The sequence below is a fragment of the Mustela erminea genome, chromosome X, assembly GCF_009829155.1.
Source record: "Mustela erminea isolate mMusErm1 chromosome X, mMusErm1.Pri, whole genome shotgun sequence".
NCBI lineage: Eukaryota > Metazoa > Chordata > Mammalia > Carnivora > Mustelidae > Mustela > Mustela erminea.
In genome coordinates, this window is record NC_045635.1 from 7,857,863 (window position 1) to 7,868,788 (window position 10,926).

The window sequence follows — 10,926 nt, forward strand, 5'->3', positions numbered from 1 at the left end:
AGCTGGGGTGGCAATCCTTATATCAAATAAATTAGATTTTAAGACAAAGAGTATAATAAGAGATGAGGAAGGACACTATATCATACTTAAAGTGTCTCTCCAACAAAAAGATCTAACAATTTTAAATATCTATGCCCCTAACGTGGAAGCAGCCAACTATATAAACCAATTAATAACAAATCAAAGAAACACATTGACAATAATACAATAATAGTAGGGGACTTTAACACCCCCCTCACTGAAATGTACAGATCATCAAAGCAAAAGATCAACAAGGAAATAAAGACCTTAAATGACACACTAGACCAGATGGACATCACAAATATATTCAGAACATTCCAACCCAATGCAACAGAATACACATTCTTCTCTAGTGTGTATGGAACATTCTACAGAATAGATCACATCCTGGGTCACAAATCAGGTCTCAACTGCTATCAGAAGATTGGGATCATTCCCTGCATATTTTCAGACCACAATGCTCTGTAGGTAGAACTCAATCAGAAGAGGAAAGTTGGAAAGAACTCAAATACATGGAGGCTAAAGAGGATCCTACTAAAGAATGACTGGGTCAACCAGGAAATTGAAGAAGAACTGAAAAAATTCATGGAAACAAATGAAAATGAAAAAACAACTGTTCAAACTGTGGGACACAGCAAAGGCAGTCCTGAGAGAAAAGTATATAGCGCTATAAACCTTTCTCAAGAAACAAGAAAGGTCTCAAGTATACAACCTAACCCTACACCTAAAGGAGCTGGAGAAAGAACAGCAAAGAAAGCCTAAATACAGCAGGAGAAGAGAAATAATAAAGATCAGAGCAGAAATCAATGAAATAGAAACCAAAAGAACAGCAGAATAAAACAACGAAACTAGGAGCTGTTTCTTTGAAAGAATTAGTAAGATTGATAAACCCCTAGCCAGACTTATCCAAAAGAAAAGAAAAAGGACTCAAATAAATAAAATAATGAATGAAAGAGGAGTACAAACACCACCAACGAAATACAAACAATTATAAGAACATATTATGAGCAACAATACACCAGCAAATTTGAGAATCTGGAAGAAAAAGATGCATTCCTAGAGACATACAAACTACCAAAACTGAACCAGGAAGAAATAGAAAACCTGAACAGACCCATTACCAGTAAGGAGATTGAAGCAGTCATCAAAAATCTCCCAACAAACAAGAGCGCAGGACCAGACAGCTTCCCAGGAGACTTCTACCAAACATTTAAAGAAGAATTAATACCTATTCTCCTGAAACTGTTCCAAAAAATAGAAGTGGAAGGAAAACTTACAAACTCATTTTATGAGGCCCACATTACCTTGATCCAAAAACCAGACAAAGACCTCATCAAAAAGGAGAATTATAAACCAATATCCTTGATGAACACAGATGTGAAAATTCTCACCAAAATACTAGCCAATAGGATCCAACAGTACATTAAAAGGATTATTCACCACCACCAAATGGGATTTATTCCTGGGCTGCAAGGTTGGTTCAACAACTGCAAATCAATCAGTGATACATTAATAAAAGAAAGAACAAGAACCATATGATACTCTCAAAACATGCCAAAAAAGCATTTGACAAAGTACAGCATCCTTTCTTGATCAAAACCCTTCAAAGTGTAGGGATAGAGGGTACCTACCTCAATATCATCAAAGCCATCTATGAAAAACCCACAGTGAATATCATTCTCAATGGGGAAAAACTGAGAGCTTTTCCCCTAAGGTCAGGAACACAGTAGGGATGTCCACTATCACCACTGCTATTCAACATCATACTAGAAGTCCTAGCCTCAGCAATCAGACAACAAAAAGAAATAAAAGGCATCCAAATTGGCAAAGAAGAAGTCAAACTCTCACTCTTTGCCGATGATATGATACTTTCTGTGGAAAACCCAAAAGACACCACTCCAACACTGCTAGAACTCATACAGGAACTCAGTAAAGTGTCAGGATATAAAATCAACGCACAAAAATCAGTTGCATTTCTATACAACAACAGCAAGACAGAAGAAAGAGAAGTTAAGGAGTCGATCCCATTTACAATTGCACCCAAAACCAAAAGATGCCTAGGAATAAGCCTAACCAAGGAGGCAAAGAATCTGTACTCAGAAAACTATAAAGTACTCATGGAAGAAACTGAGGAAGACACAAAGAAATGTAAAAACGTTCCATGCTCAGGGATTGGAAGAACAAATATTGTGAAAATGTCTATGCTACCTAAAGCAATCTACACATTTAATGCAATCCCTATCAAAATACCATCCATTTTTTTTTTCAAAGAAATGGAACAAATAATCCTAAAATTTATATGGAACCAGAAAAGACCCCAAATAGCCAGAGGAATGTTGAAAAAGAAAGCCAAAGTTGGTGGCATCACAATTCCAGACTTCAGGCTCTATAACAAAGGTGTAATCATCAAGACAGTATGGTACTGGCACAAAAACAAACTCATAGATCAATGGAACAGAAGAGAGAGCCCATAAATGGACCCTTAACTCTATGGTCAACTAATTTTTGACAAAGCAGGAAAGAATGTGCAATGGAAAAAGACAGTCTCTTCAACAAATGGTGTTGGGAAAACTGGACAGCTACATGCAGAAGAATGAAACTGGACCATTTCCTTATACCACAGACAAAAACAGACTCAAAATGGATGAAAGATCAATATGAGACAGGAATCCATTCAAATCCTTGAGGAGAACACAGGCAGCAACCCCTTCGACCTCGGCTGCAACCACTTCTTCCTAGAAACATCACCAAAGGCAAGGGAAGCAAGGGCAAAAATGAACTATTGGGCCTTCATCAAGATCAAAAGCTTTTGCACAGCAAAGGAAACAGTTTACAAAACCAAAAGACAACTGACAGAATGGGAGAAGACATTCGCAAATGACATATCACATAAAGGGCTAGTATCCAAAATCTATACTTATCAAACTCAACACCCAAAGAACAAATAATCCAATCAAGAAATGGGCAGAGAACATGAACAGACATTTCTGCAAAGAAGACATCCAGATGGCCAACAGACACATGAAAAGTGCTTTACATCACTCGACATCAGGGAAATACAAATCAAAACCACAATGAGATAACCACGTTACAGCAGTCAGAATGGCTAAAATTTAAAAATCAGGAAACGACAGATGTTGGAGAGGATGCGGAGAAAGGGGAACCCTCCTACACTGTTGGTGGGAATGCAAGCTGGTGCAGCCACTCTGGAAAACAGTATGGAGGATCCTCAAAAAGTTGAAAATAGAGCTACCCTATGACCCAGCAATTTCACGACTGGGTATTTACCCTAAAGATACAAATGTAGTGATCCGAAGGTATGTGTGCACCCGAATGTTTAGAGCAGCAATGTCCACCATAGCCAAACTATGGAAGGAACCTAGATGTCCCTCAACAGATGAATGGATAAAGAAGAGGTACACACACACACACACACACACACACACACACACACACACACACACAGTGGAATACTATGCAGCCATCAAAAGAAGTGAAATCTTGCCATTTGCAATGATGTGGATGGAACTAGAGGGTATTATGCTGAGTGAAACAAGTCAATCAGAGAAAGACAATTATCATATGATCTCCCTGACATGAGGAATTTGAAAGGCAGAGTAGGGGGTTTGGGCAGTAGGGAAGGTAAAAATGAAACAAGATGGGATCCGGAGGGAGACAAACCATAAGAGACACTTAATCTCACAAAACAAACTGAGGGTTGCTGGGGGTAGGGGGTTGCAATAGGATGGTTGGGTTAATGTTCATAACCCAACTGTCATTGGGGAGGGTATGTGCTATGGTGAGTGCTATGAAGTGCGTAAGCCTGACCATTCACAGACCTGTACCCCTGGAGCAAGTAATACATTATATGTTAATTTAAAAATTAAATTAAAAAATCAGAAACTAAAAAAAAAAAAAAAAAAAAGAAGTGTCTCCAAGGGTGGGAGGCATGATTTCCTAAGGTGATGGGAGTTCCACAGCAAAGGGACCACATAAAGGAAAAGCTCTCAGAGCAACTGAAAAGAGAACACGTTGTGGGGCTGGGGTGAGGCTGGAAAAGGTATCCACAATTAATAGAGCTGTGAATTAAGGGGGTTCAATAATTTCCCATTTAGTTGTAATGAGCAAAACGTTAGCTTTTGTGAGGAGACAGACAACAAGCAGAGAGCTACAAAGGTGAATTCTGGGCCATATAGCAGGTCAGTACCAGTCCTGCTCAATTTCTTAAGATGTCTACACCCGTAGTGCTGATGGGTGATAACCAATTCGTATCAGCTCGGCCCTGCAACAGCTCAGGGTGTCTTCAGAATTACCAAAGAATGTCCTATAATCGGCGTCTCTGAATTATTAAGTGAACTCAATAGCTTCCAAGTCTTTGGAAATCGAATGTTCACAGAGAGCAAATCTGGCAATTTGCAGAGTAAGATCTTAACCATTTGCGATCAAGAGAGGCTCCCGCTCGGGGTAGGCAGCTTAGCCCTTCCTGTGGCTTCCTTAGGGAGGGGTCACACAGAGCCGGGGAATAGTCAGCATTTAACGTCGAGGTTGTGGTCGAGAGCACAGACGGCGGGGCAATCGCTCCAAAGAGGAAGTGAGGGAGCAGTGGAGGAGCTCGGCAGCAGACCGTCCAAGGGACGGCAAGGGCTACACCTTGACAGCTGGACTCCCCAGGGATCAGTGTCAAGCCAGAGTCTAATCCCCCTGCTTTTTGGCGCAGCTCAGTGAACAGAACACACATCCCCCCACGGACCGATTTATCTCAGCCAGAGGCCTCCTGAAACGTCCTCGTTTCCCCTTCGTAGAACGGGGTGAAAGGAAGAGCGTGACTCCAGGGAGCTGCTTCGGAGACACTGTTCAGGAGCAGCTCGAAAGTGCCCTGGATACCTTGCTCTAAAACTACGGCTCAGCGCAGGCATTCTGCTGGAGGAGTCACTGTACTTAACTGCGTGAGTTGTCATGAAATTAGACCTGTTCCATGATCTTGGCAGACAATCAAGGTTTGTAATATTTTGTTTGTGTTTAACGGAAGAACGCATATGGGGACTGTTGGGGAAGGTAGATTAACCTACTCTCTAACCCAGGCCAAGCAACCTAACTTTTCAGGGTCAGCAAGAGCAGGAAGACACTGTTAAAGCCATGATCGCTGAAACCAGGTGACCCATTACTCTGCCCCCAGGGTCTGAGCCTCTCTCTGAGCCTCTGTGTCGGCCTGTCGCTCAAGTTCTGTATGTTCCCTGAATAACATACATAAGACTCATAACATTTACCATGTTTCCTCTTTTTAGATCTTCTTATTATGTGGTAATTGTCACCTCTTCTCAAAAGCATGCATGAGAATCACACGCACACCAGTGGGTCTCAAGTGGGAGCGATTTTGTCCTCTAGGGGGCATGTGGCAATGTCTGGAGACATTTCTGGTTGTCACAGCTTGGGGGGAGGAGTGCCACTGGCATCTAATGACTAGAACCCGGGGAGGCCACTCACCATCTCACAGTGTGCAGGGCAGCTCCTACCACAAAAAATCATCCTGCCCCAAATGCTCACTGTGCTGAGGCTAAGAAACCCCAAGAAAGACATAAAGACACAGCACTGAACTCAACAGGTATCTTAAAATTGGGATTTTGTCTATACCTGTCCAATTAAAGAGCTACTTGGCCATGCAATTCAACCACGTGGACGGTCACAGTAAGTCAACGAAGGGACAATATTTGACTGTTGGTTTATTATGGTGACAGAACAGGAGGCGGAAGGGCAACTCGGCTCATCTATCTCAACCGTCTAAATGAGTCAGATGAGCTGTGCGAAATCAGGGCGCTTGGAGAGAGCACTCCACTCTGTCACCAGCCACACCTGTGCCACCTTGAACCCCACCACTGAGGCTTGGGTTTCCAAGGAACACAAAATAGAAAACCTGTCTAACCCACTAGTTGGATTCGACACAGGCCGTACCCAAACACTTCACAAGTTGTATAAGACGATAATAAGGAGGTATTTATTATGACCTGCCGTTTCTCTGAAAGTGTTGCCAGGCAATCACGGATCCATGCACACCGTCTGCGACCGTCATACTCCAGCATCTCGACAGCCCGTCCAAACGAAGACGGGCTGGTTCGCTGTCCTAAGTATGTCTCGAACACGCTAACTGCTCTCCACCTCCGGCCCAGCTGCCGTCGCACGCAGGTCGTTCTTCTCTCGTCTCTCCCTGGCCCCACCGCCAGGATGCACTCTGCCTCCTGCTCACCCTCAACTCCATCCTGGGCTCCGCGCAGATGGAATGCAAATCTGACCAAGTCACCAGAAGGCGGCAAGGGCGGAGTCACACCGTAAGCCCAATGTGGGAAAACGGCGGGAGGAAAGGTTGGGAGGACAGCATTAGCTGCTAGGGATGTTTTTGTTCTGATGATGAAAACAAGAAGACCGTGGTGCTATACGTTGGAAAACTGTCACATTATGCAAATGGAGAATGCTCGTGTCTACTGAAGACCATTATGACCATGTAAAAACATGAGCAAGTGTTGTGGCAACTCTTGGCATTTTCACTATTCAATCGTCCCTTTAGAAAACAGACCAAATGGCAGGCGCACAATAGGCACTTCACAAATGTTTGTTGAGTGAACAAAATGTGAGCCACTGATTTCTTACGCGAAGTCTCGCCTTGGGCAAATGAAAAAGCTCCGGAGGAAGAACATTAAATACTTGCCCCCTGGATTACATCTCAGGGTAGGCAGGAGATACTAAGATAAGGTAATACACAGCGGGGCAGAACCACGTGGCGCCAAGGAAGTGGATTCTTTGTGCTAAAAGGCAAAATGAGCTTTTGGAATTACTTAAACCAGGATGGGGGAAGCAGACGAAGAGAGCAGTGTTAGAAGAGATGTTAAGCCTTAGAGGGTTATGTTGATATGAAAAGCAATGGGTCACACTTAATAAAGAACATTCTTTTGACTTGTGACTGATACAGAGCTGCTGAATGCTGCTGCTTTATCACCCTTAAGTATGCATGAGAAACTTCTAGAGGACCCCGGGTGATTTCTTCCAACCTGAAAGCCAACAAATTCCCTCTGGAATCTTCTTTTTTATAGCCCTAAATCAGAAAATAGGCATGTGGTGATCTGTGCTTGAATAAAAGGCTAGTCCATCAGCGAATCTTCAGAGCACAAGAGGAGATGTCAGCATTAGCTTGCCTCTAAGTTTATGCTTTTAGCAGGATGAGACAGCTGAATGAAAACAGTTTTTAAATTGTTTGGGGATGCATCTGCCTAACTGAGGCAATAACCATTTGTAGAATGGATAGATTTTTTTTTTTTTTAAGTAAGGAAACAGTTCTCACCTTTCCTCCTCCACCTTGGAAATGGCGTAGAGACCTCAGATTGCAAATCAAAGGGCATCAGCACACAGTTCAAAATCTGGGAAAGGTGGTGGGGTAAAATGTCGACTGGGTGTAATGAGCACAGACTCCAGAACCTTCAGTGCGAGGAAACTTCTGCCAAAACTGGGTTACCCTTAATATCACTTTAAAAGGAAAATCACTGAGCCACGAGTGTCTCCAAAAACGAGCATTAGTAACTTACCAGTGTTTCAGTTGTCATTTCAAGGCAGGTTAATGGCAAAACTAGAGAAAGCCATCATAAGATTCCTAGAATGTTCACTGGTAGGGACCCTGATGATTTTCTAATTCAGGTCCTCTTTTTTTTTTTCCTCCCAAAGCCTCGGCATGAAAGTGTAGGGCTTCCAGATTAGCCCAGTGGCCCCCAGCTGATCCAGGACCCACCCTGGCAACAAGAACCAGGACCTCTGTATTTACAACTCCTGTCCACTCTCCACTCCTTTCTTTAAATAAAATATATATTTTCTTGGTTTAGTGTTTTTTTTTTTTTTAAATGTGGAGAGGGCATTTTGGAGGACAGGAATTCCAGACAGATAACTGTCAGACTAATTATAAATACTGATGATTCTTAACTTTGTGCCTGCTTCTCTCCGATTTTAAAGTAGCATGTATAATTTCAGCAGTGAACGTCAGGTCAAAGACAACTCGGTAAAGTAGCAGATGGCAGAACGACTGCAATGGCCCATCTCAAAACACCACATCTTACAACTGGAAAATAGATGTCCCAACACCAACACCGCGGTGAGCTAAGGCTGCTGCCTGCCGGCTCCCTGCAGGCGGCATTCAGAATCTTCAGGAGTAGTACTCATTCCTCAAAAACATCTTTTCTCTCTCTTCTCTCTCTCTCTCTCAAAAATAAACTCAATCTGGAATCTGGATTTGCCGGTCCGTCATTCACCTTGAAACCTTGACTCCTACTTTAAAAGAGGAAAAGCCCTTGAGCTTTGAGTCTGTGGTGTCCTGCCGACCCCCGAGCAGAGTCCACGCAGTGCCTGGCACTCAGTTAGCCCAAAGCCCCCTGTAAATATCTAAGGAGTATTTGAGTCAACAGGGAGGAGAGAAGCCACTGGCAGAAGACCCCCTGGCGTCACCTTGTGTTAATCGCATAATGTGCGACCTTCTGTCCCGCCACGAACTCTGAGGGAGATGCATACCCTCTTTTCCAGAAGCAAACCGGCTGCACCCCAAAGTGCCCTGCAGCATTTTCTCCGGAGAATCCACTAGCCCCACGCTCAGATCGCGGAGCAGCCCTGCCTCCCCGCCAGTTCTATTCTCCTTCTTGCCGCATATCTGACCTAAGGTTGAGCGGGCAAACCTGGGCCCCAGGAGCCCCGTTTCTCAGCCCTGGCCAGCGAGGCGGCGGCAGGACTCAGCCTCTGGCCGTGAACGCCGTGTCCACCGCGCGGGGCAAAGGAACGCGGGCTTCAGGGCTGGGGGCTCCCTTTCTAGGGTGCAGCCGAGTTTCTAAGCAGGTGACGCTCGGGGGTGACGCCCAGGACGCCTTCCACCACCCTAACCCCCGACCGAGGACCTCTGGGGAGACACTGGTCCCGTCAACCCCAAGCTGTCCCCTCCCAGGCCGGCCAAGTGGCGCCCCCTGTCGCCCGTGTGCGCGCCGGGACACTCACCGCGTAGTGCAGCTGCGGTTTCTGGCGGTGTACCGGGTCCCCCATGTCGCCACTGAGAAGGAGTGACAGGCCCCTGAGCACAGCCTGGGGTCTCGGCGCCTCTCCGAGGTCCCCCTATTTCACCGCCATCCCGGGCCAGCCCCCGGACGCGAGCCCCGTTCCCCGCGCCCCCAGCGCGCCGCAACGCCCGCAGGCACCAGCGTCCCGCCGAGAGGCTGACAGGGACCGGGAGGAGGTGGCGGCCGCGGCGTAGAGGAAGGAGAGGGAGGTGGAGGAGGAGGAGGGCGAGGAGGAGGAGAGGAGGGGGAGGAGGTGGGGGAGGAGGAGAGGGGAGCGGCCGAGTCAGATGGGATGGGCGGGTGCTTAATTCCTTCCGCTCCTGGCGGGCTCCTGTCGCGGCAGCCACCGCAGCCGCCAGCTGCTGGGGGCTGCAGCGACGGAGCGCGCCCACGACAGGTGTCAGGGCGGCCGGCGCTCCTACCTCCTGCCCCGCCACCCCTGCCAGGCCCGTGGGAGCCGCGCTGCCAGCGCTGGGGCTGCTGAAGCCCTCAACACCAGCGAGAGGGCGAGCTTGGGTTTCCAAGAAAGAGCGACTTTCGCTAACTTTGAAAGGGGTGTGGGCCTGTCGCTGGAAGGCGATTCGGAACCCGCTCCGGCGAGGGCGGAGTTTTGGTGTTTGGAAAGCCCTCCTTTGCGACAGTCTCGACGGCGGGAACCCCGGGAGAGGGCAGGCCTGAGAGGGGCCGAGTAATGCAGCTCGGGGGAGCTGAAGAAGGCCTGAGGAAGGCCCGGCCGGCTGCCGGCCTGACCGCGCCACTTTGGGTAAACTGAGTCCCAGAGAGCTTGCGCGACCTGGGCCTGTCTGAGGAACCCCGCGGGAAGCGGGAGTCGCGTAAGAACCTGCCGGGACGCAGCGGCTGGTGTCGGTGCCGGGCTGCACCGGAGTTGGGGGCTGGGGTCGCTGCTTTCTGTGCCTTAGTTCTGAGGTGCACATCAGAAAAGGGCACAGCAAGAATCTGGAAACAGAAGAAACGTATACTCCTTGCAAATGCTGCCAGATGAACCAAATAATTTTTAGAACACACTGGAGGTTCACACCACTGAAAACTGGCCTCCGCTGTACAATCCCCTGTGGAAGTGTGCTTGGTAACACCCCAGAGGTCCCTCCCTCGGCCTGGCATTCTGTGATTTACCTGAGGTTTCCCACAAGCTAAGTCCAGACAAAGGCAGGGTCTGGGGCCAGTGTGGAGACTCCAGACCCAGTGAAATCCAGCCGTCAAAGCCCAAGACGGGTAGCTACCCAGGGAAAGGCGGGTTTCTGGGTGGCCTGTCTCCATTCTTCAGGGTTCCCACGGTGCTGGACTTGGCCAGGAGCACTTCCTGCGCTCTGTGTGGGTGCTCCAGGTGGGAATAAGGGAAATAAGATGTGTCCCCCGTGTTTGAACCCTTACAATTCAGTTGGATGAACCACCCAACTAATAATATTTTGAAAACAATGGCATCATAATTGTAAATATGGACATTGTAAAAACAACAACAACAACCAGGAATGTGAAGCCAGGGGCACAGGTATCCTGAGGAATAGATAATCCCATGACCATTCATCTTTCTGGAAAGCTCTAAGATTACATTTGCTAAAGCTGATTACAAGCTTGCCCTCTGATCCAGGAATTCCACTCCCAGACGCATAGAGAAATGGGTGACAATGGCTTCCTCACCTACGAGGATATTTAAAATCCTCAGGTAGATTTGCTAAAATGAAAACAATCAAGATGCCCATCAACAGCTCCTCAATGGACCAATGGTGGTCTGTTCATATAATGGGATATTACTCAGCAATGACCAGAAGAGAATACTGACACACACAATGACATGGATCATTCTCACAAA

The 10,926-nt window shown here is 46.7% G+C and overlaps 1 protein-coding gene across 1 annotated transcript in view; it reads right to left on the reverse strand.

Annotated features, from left to right (window-relative positions):
• Positions 1–10,270, reverse strand: part of ARHGAP6 (Rho GTPase activating protein 6) — a 249,737-nt gene extending 239,467 nt beyond the window's left edge. Inside the window, 3 exon segments of the mRNA XM_032330164.1 lie at positions 9,037–9,108; positions 9,110–10,178; positions 10,180–10,270. Of these exon segments, the coding sequence (XP_032186055.1) occupies positions 9,037–9,108; positions 9,110–10,178; positions 10,180–10,217 (1,179 nt within the window). The 5' untranslated portion in view covers positions 10,218–10,270.
• Between the last annotated feature and the right edge of the window lie 656 nt (positions 10,271–10,926).